General features: G+C 39.4%; 1 protein-coding gene across 1 annotated transcript; it reads left to right on the top strand.

The window, feature by feature from the left end:
- The first annotated feature begins 1,418 nt into the window (after positions 1-1,418).
- On the top strand, positions 1,419-23,318 carry aldh1a3 (aldehyde dehydrogenase 1 family, member A3). The gene is made up of 13 exons (XM_061042744.1): positions 1,419-1,555; positions 1,661-1,765; positions 2,125-2,265; positions 7,319-7,448; positions 10,461-10,522; positions 13,722-13,850; positions 15,762-15,875; positions 17,470-17,572; positions 18,672-18,856; positions 19,002-19,166; positions 20,848-21,005; positions 21,223-21,297; positions 21,404-23,318. Exons 1-13 carry the CDS (start codon positions 1,466-1,468, stop codon positions 21,471-21,473), a joined length of 1,527 nt encoding a protein of 508 aa, XP_060898727.1. The 5' UTR covers positions 1,419-1,465; the 3' UTR covers positions 21,474-23,318.
- The last annotated feature ends 381 nt before the right edge of the window (positions 23,319-23,699 follow it).

Below are 23,699 nucleotides of genomic sequence, written 5' to 3'. Positions count from 1 at the left end.
CATAGGCGGACAGAAACAGATCAAAGCTGAAGTGTTGCGATGTAAATATTGTGCAACAGAATTATATCAGCCTGATTACTGCGCAGACTCAAAGACAGGGAAAGTGCTCACTGCCCCCACAGCTTTGCTATACTTTACAGAAAGAAGGACACAACCAGAGGTGGGCCCAGTTAATCAAACATTTCACTTTGATCGCAGTTAATCAGTTTATTATGTTGATAATTAACTAAGGTTGATGTTAATGTTAAGCCGTATTACGGTTTAAAGAGAGACCATGTTAACTAGTGACTTTTGGACAAATGCGTCCATGGTTGTCATAGTTGACATGGACCATAAAAAAACTACAAAGAGGCGTTTGTTAGCCCACTTTCTGTCTTCTTCACATCTGTTAATTAACATTTAACTATGATAACCACAGACGCATCCAGCTTAAAGTCTTAAATTAACACGGCCATTTTTTTAAATCACAACACCGGGTATTATCAACTAACAAGCAAAATATATTGTCAATGGATTTGAGTTGGTAAGAGGCCATGATGACTTAGAAAACTCAATATTACATACGTGTCTGTATTGAAAATCTTCAAATAATAGAAACCTTTTCATATATCACCACTGTCTGAACTCTAGCGGCGCTCTGGAAGTGTCTCACATAGGTCAAGCAGCATTTCACAATAAAAGCGGCGCTATGCTCTTAATTAGGTTTCCACTCAGGGGCGTATCCAGATTTTATTTTTTTAAATGGGGAGACCCAAATGCAGGCCCTGACTTGTAAAGGGGTGTCATTTATTTAGCCTTTCTATCGTCACTAATCATATCTATTGTATATTTAAGTAACACAAACAAAAGGAAATGGCAACGAATAAATCTTCTTAGCTTTTTTGTTTAAGACTCAAAAAGGAGATGTTGGTCCGATGTGAAAATGAACGTAGGCCTATAAATTGCATACAAACGACTGCACAATGTCTAACTTGACAAAATACATTTATTGGTTCATTCCAGGTAAGACAGAGTGCAGGAGGGCTCATTGCTCTCTTATATGTCCCTAACTTGTGAAATAGATGAGCAGAGAAAATTTGCTGCATTGAATTGCTAACTTCTAGCCGACCAAATAGTCTGACAAGGCAAATAGCCAATCATAGTTTAGATTATGTTCAGTTTTGGCACTTGAGGTAGTCAATAAAATGTGGGGCCCATGCCATCCCTGCATGGCCACCCCTCTGGCCACGCCCCTGATGCCACTTGTCCTCACTGTGAAGGCTGCAAGGTTTTAAATAATTTGAAATAAAGTGCAGCATGAATCCACTCTGATGCAGCCTTTTTTTGAGCATTCAGGGGAGGAGTTGGGCTTGATGTGAGGAGGGAGGAACTCCACATTCTTATAAAAGCTGCTGGAGGGGCTGAGACAGTTGTTCAGACCAGAAGACGGAGCACACATTCACTGGACCTGTCTATCTCACTTAGAATGGCACAGAACGGAACGGCAGAGAATGGAGTGGCCGACCAAATGCCTGTTCCTCATCCTGTCGGAGTGAAGGACATCACACACACCAAGGTGAGGAGAAGGGGGAAAAAACTCAAAATGCTGCACATGAACTAAAGACGCCTTTAGTTTCAGTGTATTTTGATACTTTAAACATAAGAACTTTTAACTCCTCAGATTTTCATCGACAATGAGTGGCACACATCCAGCAGAGGAAGGACGTTTCCAACTTTCAACCCAGCGACAGGTGTCAAACTCTGTGATGTGGAAGAAGCAGACAAAGTAAGAGGGCGACAAAGGGAGAGCTGCTGGCTTTATTTGAACTTCATTTAGTAAATACAACTTGTTGCTTTAATGTTTCTCTCTCTTCGAATTATTAAATACAAAGTTTTGTGCCAAGATTCAAGATGTGGTCTTTATGTTCAACAAAAATGCTTTCACATCAGTTTACACATTTACTGAATATGACACCTTAAGTGTTAAGTAGAATATAGACTAGATAACTGAACATTTTTTACATCCGGTTAAACAGAATAATGATTTGACTTTGTTAAAGTAAATAATGAACGTGTCCTCATGAAGGGAGACGTGTTTCCATGACATTTGATCGGCTGTTTTTTCTGCCTAATTCTCCGGTGCAGGAGGACGTGGACCGGGCGGTGGGAGCAGCGAAGGCGGCCGGGAGGAGAGGCTCTCCGTGGCGGAGGATGGACGCGTCCGGCCGGGGAAGACTGCTGCACAAACTGGCCGACCTGATGGAGAGGGACCGGCTGCTACTGGCGGTGAGCGAATCCCCCTGTTCTTTATTTATGCTACAGTATTCCCAGTGGAAAAAACATATATTTATCTTTTTTGGAAGTCTGTTCCACTCTGCAAACAGTAGCCCTGTCTCTCTAGTTCAACTGGCTCAGAGTTCAAATGTAAAAGACATTTTCATAGAGTTCATTTCTTTCCATTAATTCGATTCACAAATCAAGATTCATAATTATTTATTCAAAGTTAAAACTGTTTTTAAATGCGGAATAATGGAATTTTATACATGCATTTAAAAAATTTAAGAAACTCAGCAATTTAAGAAACATTTTACAGCCCTCAAATTCTTTCACAAAGTGACAATGAAGTGACCCTTATCACTCCCACTCAGAGATGTGAATTGCTCTGTTAGTAGGTGCTGCTTATGAGCTGGAGGTTACACAGTAACTTGTATGGAAAAAAAAGTCATTCAGTGCATGAATTAATCTGCATCATGAAATGATAAACCGTCTCTAATAAGCCAAGTTTGTGTGCAAGTTTGCTTTTCTTCCTCCAGCTCATCATTCAGAGCTGTGGGAAGATTCTTGAAGTTGTGGTTGCTGTAGTTAGAGATGCATCTTTTTTATTTTTGAATATGACAGGCTATGCATGCTGTAATTATTTTTATTTAATGAGTTTGAATTCAAGTTCAATTATAAGTGATGCATCTTTAATTAGGATTTTAAAAATAGCATTAGGGTGTAAGTGAACTTTCATTAAATGGTCTTGATTCATGAGACAAAAGTTACCATTCGATTTATGTCAAAGTTCATTTTTTATTAATTCAAACAAAGTTCTTCCAAGGTTTTTAACGGGATACTTTCCGTTGTCATTCCTGGACCAATGAGGTGGAATCTGTATTTTATCAATATGGGATTAATCTTTCACAAATGTGTGATAATCAGGAGATGAAGAGGAAAACGTTTCTTATGTACAGAGAAAAGAGGTCTGTTGATTTGTGGTGTCAGCCTAAACGTATTCTCTCATAAAGAAAAGTTACCCTGTAGAGGTTTAAGTATGCTGTAGTTTCACAGAGAGACAAAGATCCCTCTGTGTTCAGAGATCGGCAGCTTTAATGTTTCTCTCTTTTACTGTCTCATCTTTTTTTACATATAGGGACGTTCTTTTTAAATGTCTTCACCATGTTTATTTATTCATTTTGGACTATTGTGACAGCTACAGACAACTTTGATGTTCCCGCCTCCAATAATATCTCAATGCAAACATTCAACTGACAAGGCCAGACAAACATGTTATTTCAGGTTATAAAAAAGCAACAACAAAAAGTCAGGAATTGCTGCAAGTTCACTCAGAAAAATTAGAAAATGCACTTACATTTAATTAAGATAAAGATCTCATTTAGAGAAACAACTCAAAGTTGCTTTTCAAATTTTCATTTATAAAAAGCTAAAAAAAATAAGGACTTATTAAATTATACATTCTTACAATATCTTGAAATAAGATGTTTATCTGGACTGGTCAGATGAATGTGGTTTATATGAAGTGAAATGAGATAATTCTCACTACAAATGAGAGAAATACAGTTTTTGCAGTGTCAAACTTACAGCTTAGTAATGAACCATTGGACCACTGCTTCTGTATTTCTGGTGTCTTTTGTACACCCATGAGTGTTGGGCACTTTAAATTCATAAATATAATCAATCAATAAGACAAGATAAATGATACGAATACAATAGAATAAGTTTTATTGGCCATGTATGCTTAAACACACAAGGAATTTGTCTTCAGTAACTCTGCTCTCAATGTACAAAGTTAAACATTAAACATAATATGAGCAAAACACTAATATATACAAGGTTAAATAAGACAATAGTGCAGTGGTGAGTAGTGCAAAAAATGCTAAGATGAACATGATAATTAATATATAGTTATGTAACAGATGCTTAATATATATGAGGTAGAGTGTTTACATACATAGACGTGCATAGATTGGTGAGATCATTTGAATTGGCTGATGTAACAACACCATGATGATCACTTCTGTATTCAGCAGATTTAACATGCAAATGTCACTAAAGCAGCAGGATGATTGGAACGTTTCCCCAGTGTCAGACTTTTAATGGTTAAAAAAAGAAGTTAATTCCTGCAGGTAGGTAAGTAAAAAAGTAAAAAAAAAGTAAAGTATTGCATTAACACCTTCGCATGAGTTAGAATCAAAAGACAAATGGGTAAGTCATGTTGGATGTAGATAAATTCTCAAACTGGAGCTCTGTGGTTTATTAAATGGAAGTGGCAACAGAGCTGCAGAAAAGGAAAGCAAATTGCAACAGGGTGCTAGATTATGTGCAGTGCTGTAGTGAATGTGTTACTCTTTCTTTAGTCTTCAAACAGATGTTGATGAATCTTTCTCCATCCTCTTTCACAACCACAGAATCAGATCTGACCCAACACATGGGCTCACTTTCCTTCCAGACTTGTCCAGTGTTGGTTCAGATTTTGCTCCTAACATTAGAAAAAACTTTATTTTTTTTGCAGCTGAAACACGTCCACGTGCTGTCATGATGTCGACTTGTTCACATCAGGGATTGGCTCGTGTTGACGCCTGACATCACGGCACTGTGACTCCACCCGGCCTCTCGTCGTCTTTGTAGTGATTGCTGGATGTTTTCTCTCAGACATTTCTTGGAGTGAATTCCCTAGCTTTGACTCTGTTTGGCTGCCAGCTTGCATTACCACTCAGATCCGCAGATGAACCGTCACAGATGTGAGGAGTAGAAGCAGATCGCATGTGACTGCTAATTGCAAACATGCTCTGGAGTGGTGGAGTGCGGCTAATCACGCTAAACTCCAGCTCTGTCGGGGGAAATAAGGACCAGATTTAGAGCTCTTAATGTACAGTAAGCTGTGCAGTGGTCTCAGAACAGAATAGAGATGTGTTCACAGTACAGTGTAGCAACGTGCTCACTTTATTGTTGTATATTTATGTGTTGTTACAGTGGACCACTGTGGACGCTCCACCTAGAAACTACCTCGCCAACTTATTTACCCTCATATAAAACTCACTGCCTTTGTTAGGCCTCACATTGACTCAACATTCCTACAGTAATTATTGTCATTGTATAACCTTCTACGACGCTCCGCAAGGCTCTATGAGCGGGCTCTTCTATTTTTCCTCTTTTTGTTGTTATTTAAAACACAGCAGAATAAAGGGGTGATGGTCTCCACACCGCTCGGACACAGGCACATCTTTTTAAAAAAAAAATGTAATGTGTTTTTTGGGTTCGGTTTGCCTTTTAATGGATAGGACAGCTGAAGAGAGAGACAGGAAATGCTGGGAGGAGAAAGTGGGGGTCTACATGCAGCAAATGGCCGAGGTCGGATTCGAACCCACGGCACCGAGGCACATCTAGTGCTCAGTGGTTATAACATCAATCTTTTATACCAAACATCAAATAAAATTGTGTTCTTCTGGCATTTATTAAGTTAAGCACAATGACTAGGGCTGGGCCTTTACAGTAATCTCGCATTATCTTATGAATGAGTACTTTGGTACTCGTTGATTATGTTTTTTTAACTGTGAAAACAAAAGTCGGTCCACTTTGTTTCCTGCAGTTTGTCTTGAAGACAGCTATCTTCCACTCTCTTAGCTTAGTTGTGATGGTGGCTCTTACTATAGCTTGACAAACTGCATCAGCCTGCAAAAGTCCTTTTTTTAAAAAACATTTTTAAATTTAAAATTTTATTTTTGAGATTTTTTTTGATAGGACTGTGATGTTGGTAGGAAATTGGGAGAGTGGGGAATGATATGCATAAAGGGAGACACAGGTCAGACTCGAACCCGGGTTCCCCGTCTGAAAGACTATAGCCTCAGCACATGGGGTTCCACCTAACCGCTAGCCCATCTGCACCCCCATGTGAAATAAAGTCTTAACGTCTAAGAACAAATTTTAAACATTTTTCATCCAAATGAGTTATAACATCAACGTGTCAGAAAACACTGCCGTCTTATGATTTTGATAAATGTTCATTGTAGCTTTGAAGAGGTGACAGATATTATGATTGTAGCTGCATTGTCTAAAAATGATTTTGCAAAGGTGTGTGAAATCCCGTTTATGCAAAGATAATAATAATTTAAATTAGTTTGACTTTCCATACAAACAACATTTATACAGCTTTGTGGGCATTAGTAGAATTTAACGAGAATGCTCATCGAAAAGAGAGAGAGCAGTTTTAAAGCTTCCTGACAGAAGAGGTCATGATAAGACGGCTATGTCTTCTTAGAAAGGGGATGCTCACGTTGTTTTTTTTAATACCTGATGGGTTTAGGATTTTATAGAAATGTTAGGGGCTGATTCTGGAAAGCATCGACTTGTTGTGAGTTTAAAATCAGGTCTACTCCTGTGTGTGGACTCTTCTTCTTTGGTGACTGTGATGCACTGCTCAGTAACTCAATCATTGAAATATGAGAAGCATCTTGCAAATGACTGTTAATGTGTGTGAAAATGTGTGATGATGAATCTTGGGAAAAAAAAGCAGATTCCCCATGTCTGACAATAGACATTGAATCACATTTTCATATAGACTTTGAGAGTTGAAAAGTTCATTTTTAAACCAGTTTAAATCTTCTTTGCAGTGTAAAAATGCTCGCTGGGATGGATTCTATAAGAGACAATTACTTTAGGTTTTCTATAATAGATTAAAATGTTGTTCCTTTATTTAGTTTTTTTCCAACATTTCAGTCTTCCACAAACTTCATTGTTAAAATAACTGCTGTGATCTAAAGCACATCACCATCTGATCTGAATCACTCTTTATGATGTCAGAGTGAAAGTTATCAGTTATGAGGTCCATGAAGGGACATAGAGGGGAATATTCAGGCTGATCCTGATCAACTTTAGCAAAATCTTCAGCAGCTTTTAGAAGATACAGATGATTTGTTTTGTCTGGATCATGATATATACGAGACACTTTTCTGACCCTCGTGCCTCATGTACAGTTACAGTGACCAGTCACACTTCTTAACTGTAGTCATGTCTGTGCTGATGTATTTCATCTGAAGGTGTTGTGTTTCTGAACGTGCAGACCCTGGAGAGTCTGGACACAGGGAAGCCCTTCCTGCAGTCCTTCTTCATCGACCTGGAGGGCAGCATCAAAACTCTCCGCTACTACGCAGGCTGGGCCGACAAGATCCACGGGAAGAGTCTGCCTGTAGGTCAGTGTGTGTGTGTGTGTGTGTGTGTGTGTGTGTGTGTGTGTGTGTGTGTGTGTGTGAGTGTGTGAGTGTGAGTATGTGTGTGTCGTTGTCTCCTCACTGTCACACATAAATACAGCATGGCACACACAATTATGATTTCACTGACTAATCACAGGGGGGATGGCAAGGATATTATAAACCTTAGAATATCAAAATATATCAACCTTTTCAGAGGTTTATTAAGAAACTGATCATTTTTTCTGAATTATTATACTTATGTTTCCTCAAAAGCCACTATGAAGCCAGCAGCCATTTTCAGACTGCTTTGTTCTCTAAAGTGTCATGACTAAGCTCAGCCGTCATCATCTCATTTTGATTCCGCACCGGCGTAATATTGGTGTCCCAGTCTGTGAATTCACATTGCATTTAGGCACAGCGGGAGCTCCACATAGACACACAGTCAGACATGCACACACACACAGTGTTGTGCTCCCCCTGGCTTCACTGATACCGTCTCGCTTCTTTTACGCCTCTGTTACTACCTCTGAAGACAGTACAGAGGCGGGGTCACTTCATAACGCCTACGTGCCAGTCTGACTGACACATAGTGCTGGACCAGTACAGACTGGCATAAGCCACTGCTGTGGTTTAACGTTTGCCCTCAGGGGGCCCCCTACTGGACTGGTCTTCTAAACAATTACCTGCCTTGCCCGTTGACCATCAGCACATCTGGCTCCTCAGCGTGTGATCACAGAAAACCTTTTGTTAAAGTCCCTGTAAACCAAAAAAAAGATATGTTCCTCTCTCAACTGTCAAAAATTTAAATGAACTGACAATGGAGGCCTCAGCAAACTCCTCTATCAGACCTACCCAGCCCTATATATATGAGCCACCAGAGACTGAATGTGATTCTGAACCGGAGAGTGAACCTATTTATGAAGTTTTTAAAATTCTTTGAATGGAGCAAAACAAACTGTTTATTTCCTCAAAGATTTAATGATGTCGTTACGGAACATTTAAAACTAGTTCATTTTTTTTATTATTTTGATTTCCCCCTGTTTTGTAAGGTTGTCTTTTAATGTGCTTTGTGATTGCATTTGACTGCTACTACAACCAGGTCTCTCTCTGTAAAAGAGATTTTAATCTCAATGGGACTTCCTGGTTGATATAGATACATCTCATTACAAGACTCAAGATCAAGTTCAACATGCTTAAGTGGCATGAATGGTAACGAGTGTTGTTGCCAAAGCCAAATAATAAAAAATTCATCAAAAATTAAAAAAAAATAACACAACATGTATAATAATAAAATAACCATACAAACTATTTGATAGTCATGTTATATCTTAATGTATGAATCTATATAAATAAAAACAAATAAAGACACATGCATATATACTTCAAATTAAATAAATCAATCACAACAACAAAAATATGAATGAAAATGACAAAATGATCTTAATGTAGTGGTCTGACTAACTGCTTCACTAATAAAGTTGTACTAAGCTACAAATGATGTGTATGAGTGTTTAAGTTGTAGCTCTTCTGCTAAACACTGTCTCATCAGTTTCTGCTATTGCTCTGCTGATGTAAACACCTCAGGAAGCTTTTTGTGACAGCTTCATGTGGCGGACACGAGGAGTACGTCTACCTCTGTTTGTTCATATTTACAGTTTTTACAAATTCATAAACATCCTTTTTGTAGTCAAATTACCGCTTATTCTATACATTTAAAACAAAAAAAATTACAATGTTTTTAAAGAGTTTTTTTTTAATTTCGAGTTACGAGTCCACCTCGTACACAGTAAATAACTAAATGTTGCTGTTAAATTAGAGAAGTTTCCAGTGCACATTAAGACACATGTACCCTCTCCGTGGGTAAATGGGTTAATTAACTGGTGAAGCAGCAGAAGAGACTTGTCCTGGCTCAGGATTGTCCCCCGGCCATGGGTGGTATCTCGTTCACATGGATGAGTATAATCTGAATACTTCCTCTTCTTGTCAGATCCTACTTTGTGTCTCCCGCTGTAGCAGATAGACAAAACACGGCTGCCTTTTTTCCTCCTGATTAGATCCTAATAGAGAGCTGAGAGAGGAGAGGAGCTGCAGCACAAAGGCAGAGGAAGACGCTCAGATAGGAGTCAGTGAGCTGAAACAGTCTGTGAGGATTAACGCGTCAGTGTGGGCTCAATGCCTCACCGAGCCGCCAAGTCTCTGAACCTGTGATCCTCACTTATAAACCCGAGCAGACTGACAACACGAGGTGCTTTCATAGAACTACTGTAGAGGCTAAAGTTGTTGCTTGTTGAGAGCTATTGTACAGCCAAAGGTTTTCAAAAATGTCATTACTTATTTTCTTACATATTTTTTTCGATCCTACACGTTTTTTAAATTGATACAATCTAATCCTTCAACAATTTCAAATCTTCCGTCACATTTTTAACCAATAGCTGCCGCGAGAGAAAGAGGGAGCAGTGCCGAAACGATGCAAATATATTTGTGCAATTCAGACAGTTTGCAGGAGTTTGCCTGAATTTTTTTGTTAATCAAAAATAAGAAATGACCCAATAATGGCTGTCTTGAACAGGTATCAATATAATTTAGTTTTAACTTGTATCGTATTGAAATTTGAAATGTGTTACTATGACTACCCAAGCATAGACTGTAAGTTTAAATGGATGCACATTAGGCATTAAAAAAGTAGACTAATCCTTGTTGTTTAGAGGCTATCAGGCCCCCTAGACGTTTTTGAAAAGTTTTACTTGTTTCTGCGGTTGCCTCCCAGTTTTTTTTTTGTTTGTTTTTTTTAAACATCCTATGTGAAAAGACAGGAACACAAACACAAAATACATGAATTCATCTCTCATGGTTGAGAGCAAATACATGTTCAGGACAGAATGTTTTCAACCAGTAATGCTGTCTTTAACCTGTAACAATAACACTCTGCAATGAAGACTAAAAGAAAACACTATTTGGAGAGTGCAGTCCTTTAGTAAACAAATTGATTGTGTCCCTCTGTTGTTTTTCCAGATGAAAACTTTGTGTGTTTAACCAAACACGAGCCTGTTGGTGTGTGCGGCGCCATCATCCCAGTAAGTCCACAAGGTTCTGTTTTTAATTTATATGCAATAATGTATCACAGGGATTGTTATTACTGTTCTAATTACTAAGACTTCAGTGATGATACAACAAAAATATTTAAGTGTTTAATAGAATAAAACAAACCACATGTGTCTGAGGATTCATTTATTTAATCAGGATTAATCACTGAATTTCAATAGTTGATCCCAATTAATGGCATTTTTAATCACATGTTTAAAATTCTATTGTTCTGCATTTCCAAATAGTTTTTTAAGTAAACAGTGTAAAAAGAATCTTACCAGTATTTGGATTTGTGAAAAGAAATGTAATTAATGATCCTGACTTTAATTTCATTTTTTAAAGGAGCAATATGTAACTCTGACACCTAGTGTTTGAAATTGGTACTGCAGTCCAAAAATCAAAACTTTGGAGAGAGCTGTCTCCCCCCGGCCCCCTTCTCCCTGGAGTCAATGTGCAAGCAAGTTACCATGTCACAGACACTGAAGCTTCAGTGTTTAGCCAGCTCTTCATCGGTCTTGAAACCTTTCTGTGTACTAACCTCTCTGTTTTGTAAAAGCATCTCAGATATTGATCCAAGTTTGACCACTTATCTGGTTGTGGAGCTTATTAAAAAAGTTATTTCTGAACCAGTTTGCTTCCAATCGATGCATCACTTGTTGGTTTGCCGTTTGCAAACCAAGGGGCGTGAAAAAGTGCCATGAAAAACGCCTTCCTTCGCTGGCCAAAACAAATACAGACCTTTTCCTGACCGGAATCTAAACTTAGGAGGAGGAGGACATACTTGCTGCTTCATGTTGTGAGAGAAGCTAGTATTTCAACATAACATGTTTCCGCTCTGCCAATGAAAGGCGTCTGATCCAACCTTCACAACAGGGTCCTAAGTCTCTAACTAGACTCTTCTCCTCTGTCGCCCCCCGGTGGTGGAACAAACTTCCAAACTCCATTTGATCTGCAGAGTCCCTCTGCACCTTTAAGACAAAGCTAAAGACCCAGCTCTTTCATGAACACTTACGCACTTAATAATATTAATGATGATGACAGTGATGATGGCGATGGTTTTTGTTTGATAATGACGATTTTAGGATGGTTTTGATGCTGATTAGAACTCTCAAGATCATCTGTCAATGTTGTGCTTTGCCTCTGGTCACTTCCTGTCAGCACCTGTGTGTCCAATCAGACTCAAAGCTGATCGTTTGCTCTTACTGACATTGTTCCTTTTTTTCTAGATCCTTGCTTGTGTTGTACTTACTCTCTGATGTACGTCGCTTTGGATAAAAGCGTCTGCTAAGTGAATTGTAGAATTTATTCCTTACTGTCTGATGATTTAGTAAGGTCATGTTATGATTTAATTCAGTAGATATGTTACATATTGCTCCTTTAATCTTGACTCTCTCTAAACAAAAACCTCCTTGCTTTAAACCCCTTCAAGGATATTCTTACAGTAACACATGACTTCACTGCTGTGCTGCAGAGATTGACTTTCACACACTGAATATATTTTCTTTAGATGTGCTTTCATCAGTTTTAGGGAGTGACAGTGTTCGGTCGTGTATTGTGTTGCACACAAGTCAGAATCGGATTTTAAGACCCTGAAAGAATACAGACGTTGGCTCTTTATCTTTGAGCAGGAGTGTGTAACCCTCGCGTCGCTCTGGAAACAAAGGAACAAGACGTCTGTTGTTTGACGTGGGAGATTATATCATAAAGTGAAATTCATCCTGAAGGACGTTGTGTGATTACTGAAGCTGGCACACTAACAGCATGAGTCATTGTGAGGGGGGAAACAGAAACCTCTCTCAGACCTGTGATCCTCGAGTGTTTCCAAAGTGTTGTAAAAGTTAACAACGCCTGAACAATAAACAGGCAGCGCTCACATGGACGGCCGTCTCATTTAAGTTGAGGGCCTCATTATTTGTGCATTAGTTTCCAACATGGAAACAATCAGCGGGAGAATAAAGGAGCTCTTTTTTCTGATTTTGTTTACATTGAATCATATTCAGTCCTTATGATTTTGGAGCTGCAGTTATTGTCCTGTGAGATGTCTCCAGATCAACTCTGAAGTGATGCAGTGGATTATGATCTGAGGAAACATGATGTGTGTGTGTTGTTTTGATTATCAGCTCCAGATTTGTCCCTCTAATGCAGCTCTGATTATGTTCATTTTTTAGGCGGTTACAGCGATGACTCAGCAATAAACTGATGTTTACACCAAAAGCAAATGTTTAAGGAATTAAGATAAATGTTTTTACATAAAGATGCACGAATTGTAATTTGATTCGCCTTTTTACGATTTCACATTTCGTTCAAGGTCTGAACTGCTGATTCTGGATCTCAGTTAGTGGTGCAACAGATCACAGAGCTTTCGTATCAGATCATAGAATTTTGGATCGGCCCAAAAAAAGACGATATTTATCAAATAACTTTTTTTTACTCCTCAGCTAGTCATGTATCAAAGTGTGCATTTTAAAACACTGTATACAGGTTGGTAAAATTCTTATTATAATAATAATACAAGCAAGTTAGATCATCATGAACTCCATTTTATTTAGAAAGTCTCAGTTCAACAGACTGTAATATAAAAAGTTGCCTCATACATTTTCTATTGCGCCACAGATCACATGCAGCCCAAATCCGTTTCACCACTAATCTCAGTGTTTTTCTTGTCCCTTCACTCCTTCTCTTTACACACCTTGACAAACAACTCAGTACAGCAGTAGATCATCTTCAATCTAAACTGTTCTTAAACGTCTCTCATCCTCCAATTTGTTGCCAGATTGTTCTTAACCTTCTGTCTATGACCTCCAGTTCTTCCTCCGCGTCTGTCAATTCTGTCTGGTGTTTTTTTTTGGCGTTGGTCTATCAGAGTGTCTTCCTTTATATTTCCCTGTTTACTTCTGTGATTTTGTGACTCTTTCTGTGTGGCCACGTTTGCTCCAAAGTGTGTCCATCTACCTGCCGGCTCTCTTTCTTACAACACAAAGACAAAGCGAGGCAAGACCGACAAAGTTCTCTGTTAAAAATGAGAAAGTATCTGACAATATTCTATAATTCTAATAGTTATATAATTCTATTTAAGATTAACTTTTTTACCAGCCTGATAGGAAGAGTCTGTTTAACAGGATAACCTGGGTTGTGTTGATTTGTGTTGAAATCAGCCAGTTAACATGTTTTTTTTTTTGTCTCTGTTAGTGGAACTTTCCTCTGCTGATGTTCGTGTGGAAGATAGCACCCGCCCTGAGCTGTGGAAACACTGTGGTCATGAAACCAGCTGAGCAGACCCCCCTCACAGCGCTGCACGTAGGATCGCTCATCAAAGAGGTAAGTTGTAAGGTATTCATTAACTAAATAAAGAACTGCTAACTAAGCTAAATAATTTATATCAAGGAGTCCTCACTTAGCAGTGATAAATGAATATTCTCAGAGGGACTCTGAGAGGGTAAGGGACAGAAACTCTGATCTCAGTGAGGAGGCGTGGCATGTCCACCTTCAAATATGAACAAATATGTTCTGGGTTCACGCTGCTCACACTCCCCTCGTCAAACGTCACGTTTCACACATTAAAGCTGGGATTGCAGTGCATGATGGTATATATTGCTTGGATGTGGTTGTTTGTGCACTACTTTTCACAATGCATTGTGGGTTATAAGTAACTTGCTACTGTATGTAGGGTACAATAAGGCTCACTTAGTATTCGGACAACACTACAAATGATGTATGATTAGATACGACTTCATTTCATTTTCTGATTCCAAAAACATTTAAAGTTGTGTTAGTCGGTGTAAAAACGCCCTCAGCTTCAGATTTTTTGTGTTGCTATGTACACAGCGCACAGTTTCACAATTGAGCTTTGTCAACAACAATGGTGGAGGACAAAATTCAAGTCTAAAATGTCTTCTAATGTCAGGACACAAATAATTTATAAAGAATTATTTGTGTTTTAGGATTAGAGATTTAAAACAAAGATTAGAACAGTGTGTGCCTGAACACAAGAACAAATATCATGTAAGTTACACTTTGATTTCTTTGATTTAACATCTACTTACATAGATGTTTACTTTTTGCAGTGCATCTCTCTTATTTGATATTTTTTCACATTAGTTTGACATTTGTGTTTAAAATACTAAATCCTTCATGTTATGCGTTTATTATCTTTAAGTTGGTTCAGAGGTTTTAACATATATAAATATTTATGTCTGTGAAATACCATGGAGAGGATGAGTGTTGTTTTTTTTCCTTTAGTTGTCCTTTCTTGCTCTATTCAGGAACATGGCTTTGTTTTTAACAGTGAAACTTGTATCATATTTTTCCAGTCTGGCCTCACAATAAACTTGAAAATATCGTCCCTTCAGCTCCTACCTGTAGCTCGTCATCTCAGTGTAGACAACACAAAGCCCCATCAGCATGAGAGGGCAGCTCCGGGCAGAGAAAGATAGCAGGACAACTTTTGGGGCGTGCTTGAGCCTTTAATATCATTAGATTTATGCTTTGTGAACTAGAGGTTGAAATGGAGCAGATAGAGGGAGTACTTTTTTACCTACTGCAATTGCACTTTATAACAACTCCCCTTTAAGTAAGGACAGAAGACATTTAAACTTTTAAACTTTAGCCGGAGCTGCATATATCAAACTGTATTTTGCACCTGTATATTTGCACACTTTACTGCTTTTTTTTATAATAATTATTTATTTATCTATCATACTATGGCAGAGCTAGTATTTTGTACTGTTATCTATGAGTAACAGCTACTTGTGCACATGGACCATCCATACCACTTTTTTATCCTGGCTATGGGTTCATGTTTTTTGTATGGGTGGGATATGTATGTATATATGTGTTGTGTTGTGTGTTTGTATGTATGCTGGCTGCTGGAACACCTACATTTCCCTGCTGGGATGAATAAAGTATATCTTATCTTATCTTATCTTAAATGATGCACAATTTTAGGAGCCATTCAGCGAACACAATCATGCCCTGAGTTCTAACCTGAACTATAAAAATATGTGCTGTCATGTTGAAATGTTTTTTTTGGGGGGTTTTTTGCAGCCTTATATGTGGTCTCTAACATCAGTTCTGTATTCAAGATTCAGTTTATATTCACTTCCATAATTTACTCTCAGTTTACATGGGAGTGAAATGTAATTCTCCTTAAATCCGGCACACTTCACAAACAACAATGTATACATGAAATGATGTCTCTGCTCTGACTGACTCTCTGCTCTGATATCTTAGGCTGGCTTTCCTCCTGGAGTGGTGAACATCGTTCCAGGGTTTGGCCCCACAGCCGGAGCAGCGATCGCCAGCCACATGGACGTGGACAAAGTGGCCTTCACCGGCTCTACAGAGGTGTGTGAGTGTAGGACAGTTCACTCCTGCTCAGTGTTAACTTTGACAGCTATTTTAGCCACTAGTCTTAGTATTTAAACCAAAATGCTTTTGAGCTTTAGTTATCCATCCAATATCTTTACTGCTTATCGCAGGGGACGGGGGCTGGAGCTGAACCCAAGTTATCAGCAGGGTTCACATGTTTGTAAACTGTGCCCACTGATTTTGAAACTGTTAGCACAATTTTCCAAACTGTGGGCATGATTTCATAAACTGTGAGTGAAAATCTGTGTGCACAGTTTACAAATCTGTGTGCGCAGTTTACAAATCTGTGTGCGCAGTTTACAAATCTGTGTGCGCAGTTTACAAATCTGTGTGTGCAGTTTACTAATCTGTGTGCGCAGTTTACAAATCTGTATGTGCAGTTTACAAATCTGTGTGCACAGTTTATAAATCTGTGTGTGCAGTTTATAAATCTGTGTGCAGTTTATAAATCTGTGTGTGCAGTTTACAAATCTGTGTGTGCAGTTTACAAATCTGTGTGCGCAGTTTATAAATCTGTGTGTGCAGTTTACAAATCTGTGTGTGCAGTTTACAAATCTGTGTGTGCAGTTTACAAATCTGTGTGCGCAGTTTACAAATCTGTGTGCAGTTTACAAATCTGTGCGTGCAGTTTACAAATCTGTGTGTGCAGTTTACAAATCTGAGTGTGCAGTTTACAAATCTATGTGTGCAGTTTACAAATCTGTGTGCAGTTTACAAATCTGTGTGCACAGTTTACAAATCTGTGTGCACAGTTTACAAATCTGTGCGTGCAGTTTACAAATCTGTGCGTGCAGTTTACAAATCTGTGTGTGCAGTTTACAAATCTGTGCGTGCAGTTTACAAATCTGTGTGCTGTTTACAAATCTGTGTGCACAAATCCGTGTCCACAGTTTAAAAATCTGTGTGCGCGGTTTACAAATCCATGTTTTAACAATTCTCCTCGCAAGTTAAAACAACTTCATCATAAGCCATCCTTGTCTCCCAAGTCTTCCTTGTGAAAGGTCAAGCATCAACAAATATCTTCAATAAGAGATAAATGTGTTACTCATTCTGCTTTGATTTAAAATGAATAGAAACCCTGCCATTGTTACTGAGACTGCGTCCATGTATATATTCAGTCACTGGGGCAGTGTGGAGCTAGCTGCATGGCTAACTGAGCTCAGTTGCTAACCCACCCCTCTATACCAGTCATTTGGGCTTAGGGCTGTCAGGAGGTGGAGACATAAGGCCTGCGGGGGGAGATGCGACTGATTACAGTACCAGCACCAAATTAATCCAGTTTGACTTTTGAGAAGACTGTAGCGTGGTGGATTGCCTCGTTTGGCTCCAGGTCGCTGTTTTTCTAATGTCACTCGCTGTCATTAAACTATGCCACTTTCCCATCTAAACCATAACTTCACTTCCAGGTCTCCCTCACTCACTCACGGTAATAATAAACTGTTCCACATAGTGCGCCCTATAGGCCTTTAGCAATACTGTGCAAGACTGGATTTGCAGTGTTTGTCTCTCTGCCGTTGAGACGATGCATGGAGAGATGACTTCTCATATGTGTATATTGTGATGTGTGCAGGTGGGACAGCTGATCAAAGAAGCAGCAGCCAAAAGTAACCTGAAGAGAGTGACTCTGGAGCTGGGAGGGAAGAACCCTGTCATCGTGTTTGCTGACTGTGACTGTGAGTAGACACATCTCTGAACTCACAGTCTTAGCGTTATGATTTACAGTGTTTTAATATTAAGAACTGATCTGCACATTCACATTAAGATATTTCCAGTGTCAAGGTCACGATTCGGGGGAATGAAAGGGTTAAGAAACCTGTTTCTGTTACGAGAGCACAGAATCTGAGTTTGAGTGAGAATCAAGCTGGTCTGGTTTTTTGCTGATTGACAGCTGTCAGTCAGCTGTCAGTCACTCCACACTCCACACAAGCCTGTCCAAGCTTTGATGAGGGGGTGCAGAACAATAACAACCAGTTTTCACCACTTTGAAAAAGTCTTCATTATTTCTTGGCATTTTAAAAGAACAAAAACAATTCTCAGAATAATAATCAGAATCTCAGAATAATGTCTTAGTGTCTGAAAATAAAATTGAAAATAGGGAATGATAGCTTATAGCTAAAATAATGAGAAACTCGCTCAATATGAGTCAGTACCTTAAGATAAGGACATGACTCAAAAAATGAAACAAGATAGAATTTCAAAATCAATAAAAAATTCTATTTATATTGAGAAACTTTTTCAAACTAACCTAGAATCTTTAAATAAAAGCATTTTATGAAAATTAAGACTTGATTATGTCACTAGCTGTTAGAATCACTGAGCTGAACTAGCTGTGGCAATATTTTTCTCGAACACATTTCCTTTGCTCTTGACTTTGCTATACCCCTTTATTCAAGAGGTTATTTATTTGAATGCTTTTTATTGATTTTATTGATCAATATTTTATTTTTATTTGCCTCGAATGGTTGAACCATGAGCACGGTTATAATGTTTAAGATTTGATCATATTTTAATAAGTTTCATTTTTTATCTAATGCATTGTTTCTTGTTACATTTGTTTTGTAATTGTGTTTCATAATGATGTCATCATCTCGCTGGCTGCAAAACAAATCTAGCTACAGGCACAAACCAGGTCTTGGTCATATCCATTTAGATTATAGGGCTGAAAACAGTGATGAACATCTGGACGAGTTTCAAATAAGTTTTAATGTGTTACCTGTCCACTCTGTGTGTGTGTGTGTGTGTGTGTGTGTGTGTGTGTGTGTGTGTCCACAGTGCATCTGGCTGTGGAGGAGACCCAGAAGGGAGCGTTTTATAACCAGGGTCAGTGCTGCACGGCTGCGTCTCGAGTCTTTGTGGAGGAGAGTATCTACGAGGAGTTTGTGCGTCTGAGCGTAGAAAACACAAAAAAGATCGTAATAGGAGACCCGCTGGATCCCCGCACATCACACGGGCCTCAGGTAGGACACCCCCAACATAAATAATAATAAAGAGTGGACTAATCATGATGCAGGGCTGCGATGATTACATTCCCAACATGAATCCTCTCATATTGCAAATCGCCTCACTCTCCCTCCTCTCCTCGTGTGCCCGATGTGTCTGCAGATCGACCGGCAGCAGTTTGATAAGATCATGGATCTGATAGAGAGCGGGAAGAAGGAGGGAGCCAGACTGGAGCGCGGAGGAGCCGCTGTGGACGACAAGGGCCTCTTCATTCAACCCACCATCTTCTCAGGGGTCAAAGACCACATGCGCATTGCCAAGGAAGAGGTGAGGAGTCTGACTCAGTGGGTGGTTGGGTTAGTGAAGCCTGACACCCTGTGGAACAAAAACAACAACACAGGCTGTGCAGAGTCGACGGGCTGCACAGAGTACAGGAATGAGGAAGGAAAACATGGGGACTGTTAAGTTCTAACAATCAACAATAGCTAATCTTTCACACATGCAATCCTGGAAATGTCTAGAAAATGTCAGGAGGAAAGGACTCTGTCAAATGAACTATTGTGTGATATACAGAGGTTTCATCTAATGTGTTTTAACTGAAGTAATGCACACTCTGAAAGTTCATTTGTAGTACTCTGTGCATACGTTCTGCGTTGTTGTCACCCCGTGTCTCGGCCGGTCTGGAAATGGCCCTTGTGTCGTATCATCAAGAGCCTCGTCCTCATCATGATCCAGCTACTGTATGAGTCCAACACTTTCCCCTTAAATGGACAAAAAAGAGTGCCGACCTGATCCTATTCCTCCCGAAAAAAGGACGGGTTATCCAGTCCAACCCTGGTAGCAGGTTTTATTTTTCTCCTGAACTGCAGCCACAACCACCGGTCAACATCACCTGCAAAATGTATTGCATTTGTTTAGATCGGCCAGATGCCTTTGCAGTATTCTAGTTTAAGCCGTAACGCCTCAACAGCCTGAAAAGAGATGAGGCAGCAGGTTTCGTTTGCAATCCATCCACATTAATCCATTCTCCTTCAGCTGTGATATCATTCTTTTGTCCATTTTTGATTGATATGATGTTTACCTGGTGTTGCTTTGCACACTAATATGACGTTGTTTGCACACAATTGACAACAGGGGAGGCGTCTGCTCCTTTTTTTCTGGCAGACTGACACAGATCAGTTGAGATGACTGTCCTTAATGCTGCCCAGGACACGTGAATGTTCACCCTACCAAACCAATGTGGAACAATGCGTCCCAAACCACCTCAGTATGGAGCCTGAGTGATCAGATCTCAGGCTATCCCCTTGATATCAGTTCACCCAGGATGGATGTTAAAAACAAGCCTAAATTCATTATAGTGTAATGTTTACAACATATCCTAAAAGACAAATGAAGCGGCAGAGTTATAAGCTACAATAGCATTTATGCCCTTTTGTCGATGCTATGTTTTATTGGACGTATTCACAAAGGAAAATAAAATACTGGTGAACAGAAAACATAATGTGTGTGCGTGTCAGTACATAGGCTTCTCCGTTGGTAGAGGGCAAAGTGAAACCTACTACAACAGCTACAGTGTAGATTTGATGCAGAAGTATAAATCAGGACTCAAGTCTTTGTGGTGTTCAGTTTTGGATGGTTGTGGTCACACCAGTCCATAAAATACTCAACTATGCCCTTGTACCCCTCCTCATGTCCTCCCTTAACACATGCTGCTAACAACTGCTGAGTCATTCGAGAATTTTTGGAGATAGCAGCTGTATGTTAGACTCTTTCTGACTTCACCTGCATCCTCCTCGTTTTCTCACTAAGCAGCTCTGGTTGGATTGTATGAAATGCACTTGAAAAAACAACATTATCCTCATATAACACATTCTTGTAAGCAGCATGCCAGTGTCTGCTGCCATTGCTATCAATGTGCTAATAAACATTTTTTTGTGTTATAAATGTATCCATATATGACAGCTTCATGTCTGTGACCATCCTCTGCTGCTATGTGTCCCCCTGTCAGATCTTTGGTCCTGTGCAGTGTATATTCAGCTTTAAGAGTCAGCAGGAGGCCATCGACAGAGCAAACAGCTCAGAGTACGGCCTGGTGTCTGCAGTCTTCACCACCAGTTTGGACAGAGGTCTGACTGTGTCTGCGGCTCTGGAGAGCGGCACCGTGTGGTGAGTGTGTAACACATAAAGCTGACTTTATGATACCAAGTGTCTTAAAACAGACAGGGTCCTAAAAAAAAATCTACAAGCATACAATTCACATTTTGACTTTAAGTCATTTGGACTAAAATTATATCAAGCTAGCACCCATTTTTAAAGGTACCAGATTTAACAAATGAAGGCTGAAAACCACATGACTGTTTTCTCTTTCTCTCTTTCTGTGAAGGATAAACTGCTACAACGCCCTTCATGCCCAGGTTCCCTTTGGAGGATATAAGATGTCAGGAAACGGACGTGAACTGTAAGAACCGGTCTCTATCTCTTCAGATTTCATATCTTTGAAGTTATCTCTGCTAGCTGTGTATCCTCTGACCCCCCCTCCTGTGTTGTCTCTCTCGGCCCCTCAGGGGGGAGTATGCCTTGGCTGAGTACTCTGAGGTGAAAGCAGTGACCATCAAACTGAGTGAGACCCTGTGAGGAGAAGAGGGACGGTCCGTTTGAAACATCAGGACAAAAACACACACCTTTACAACACACGCACACACACACACACACACACACACACTATCATGTCGTCAGTCAGGCTCATACACATCAGGGTGAAGGCATCTTTAGAGACCATGTCAAAGGGCGGAGCTTATACTCTCTGCTGACTGAGGAGGTTGGGTTGTAATGCTGTAACAGGGTGTCTCATTAGGTGTTTAACCCTTTGTTTCTGTGTTGAAATGCTCCCAGTTGTAGATGTAAATGTCCTCCTTTTTCTCCAGCTGTAGGTGACAAACATGTTTTTTTTTACACAGACAGGGGTTAACACCTGAGGGGTGCACTAAGAAGTGAGATAAGAGGGTAGTCCTGGCCTGTTGTGCCTAAAGCCAGAGTTAGCTGGCTCTCCTTTAAGCTGGCTAGATCACCATGGTGACTGACTCCGTACCAGGTAATGTTTAGAGCTAACAGTTTAACGTTACCTGTGAATGTCCTCAGTTCAGTTTTAATGTCAGAGACGAAGCTGTGCCGTTACAGTAGCACATAGCCTACTGTATGTGTCATGTCATGGAGCCTGAATACATTTAGTTTGGATACCTGTTGGTCTCAGGTCAAACTAGCATGTTTAATCTCTTCAGATCATCCCCACAGTAAAAGAACGCTGAGAACACAGCATCTTAAAAAACTTCAACTTTATACTGTATGCTTCATTAAAATATGCTGAAGTCTGTTTAACACGGCTGGTTTTAACATTTCACCACTAGGTGTCACTGTTGTTATTTTACACTGTTGATTAAGGCTATAGGCTTCAGTCATCATCTATTCATAATCATCATATTTTAAAAACATTTGAGTTTCGATTTGTGGATTAACGTCAGTTAACAGAAGTTATTTTCAGCCGTTAGTCTGTTCAGAGACGATAAGATACGAGAGGAAATATTATATCAAACACTGCATTAAGAAAGATGTTTTTCTGAGGGGTCAGTTAGCCTAGCTATATCGCCTGCCCAACGTACAGAGTCAAAAGGGTTCAAATCCAGCCTCAGCACTTTGCTGAATGTCCTCCCAGCACTTCCTGTCTCTCTTCAGCTGTAAAATCAAAGAAAGGCAAAAAGGCCCAAAATATATCTTTACAAAAAAAAACTAAAAGAAAGATGCTTTTCACTGATTGGTCAGGTTAAAACATCATTTTGGTTACTTTGGATGTTACACTCTACAAGTTAGGATGACCCCTACCATCTCCAAACGACGACATCATTTAAACTACAATTGAACTAGTTTTCATAGAGTGTGGTAACTTAAGACACCAACACACAGCTGCAGACAAAGGACACAGGGAGGTCTAAATATTTTCACCACACGGGACAAGAAGGAGAAGATGTGGTTAGTTTTCTGCTGACTCCTGTGATGTCCTCTGACACAGGATTGTTAATCCCACAGAGTAATGACACTAGATACATAGAAATAAAACATAGTGATTAATCAACACTGATAGGATTTACATGTGAGTGTTCGGTTCTGTTCATCAGAAACACTGAGATGATGTCTGTCTGTATTCCTAGATATATGCAAATCTTTTTTTTTTACTGATCCTGACCTGTGTGCTGTCATATGAATGTCCTCTGTGCTGAACAGACTGTTTCTTATCTCAGCTAAGGTAACATTTACCTGGATGATAAAGTTGTAGAACTGGAACAGCACCAATGGTGCAGTGTTAGTGTCGACTTGGTGTGTGTTTTTTTATACCAACATGTTTATATTTTCACACATGGACAACAAATCTGTCTGCATTTTCTCATAGTAGTTTGTATTTAAACTGACATTTTGAATTAAAGAAAAGATAAAATCAGCTCTTCTGTGTGTTGGTCTTTGTACCTGATGAAGAGAAGTTCCTCTTTTAGACCAGAAAGTCACATTTCTCAGTGGATGTGTGTGAGCACTAAGACAGCTGAAGGCTTGTGGAGAAAAGTGAAATATTGATGAAAATCATATAGGTGCTGGGAAATCTAAAAAGCAGCTAGAACAAGGAAACGAGCCCTCGTCAAGGTTATTATCTTTGAATGAATCAATCTTTATTTGCAGAGCCAATTCAAGACGAATGTAATCTGAAGATACTTTACAAGAAGAGTAGATCTAGACTGTACTCCTTGTTGTAATATTTACAATGATCCAGCATTAATCCACCACACAGACCTACTGCAACATTTAACGAAGTAACAG

Source organism: Labrus mixtus, chromosome 1 (assembly GCF_963584025.1).
Source record: "Labrus mixtus chromosome 1, fLabMix1.1, whole genome shotgun sequence".
Classification (NCBI taxonomy): domain Eukaryota; kingdom Metazoa; phylum Chordata; class Actinopteri; order Labriformes; family Labridae; genus Labrus; species Labrus mixtus.
This window is presented reverse-complemented; position numbering and strand designations above follow the sequence as displayed.

Excerpts from the sequence above, each read along its gene's own strand:
- aldh1a3 (XM_061042744.1), top strand. The coding sequence starts at position 1,466 with ATGGCACAGAACGGAACGGCAGAGAATGGAGTGGCCGACCAAATGCCT. Across the intron at positions 19,167-20,847 it reads TGCGCATTGCCAAGGAAGAG|ATCTTTGGTCCTGTGCAGTG; the intron begins GTGAGGAGTCTG and ends TCCCCCTGTCAG. Across the intron at positions 21,298-21,403 it reads TCAGGAAACGGACGTGAACT|GGGGGAGTATGCCTTGGCTG; the intron begins GTAAGAACCGGT and ends TCGGCCCCTCAG.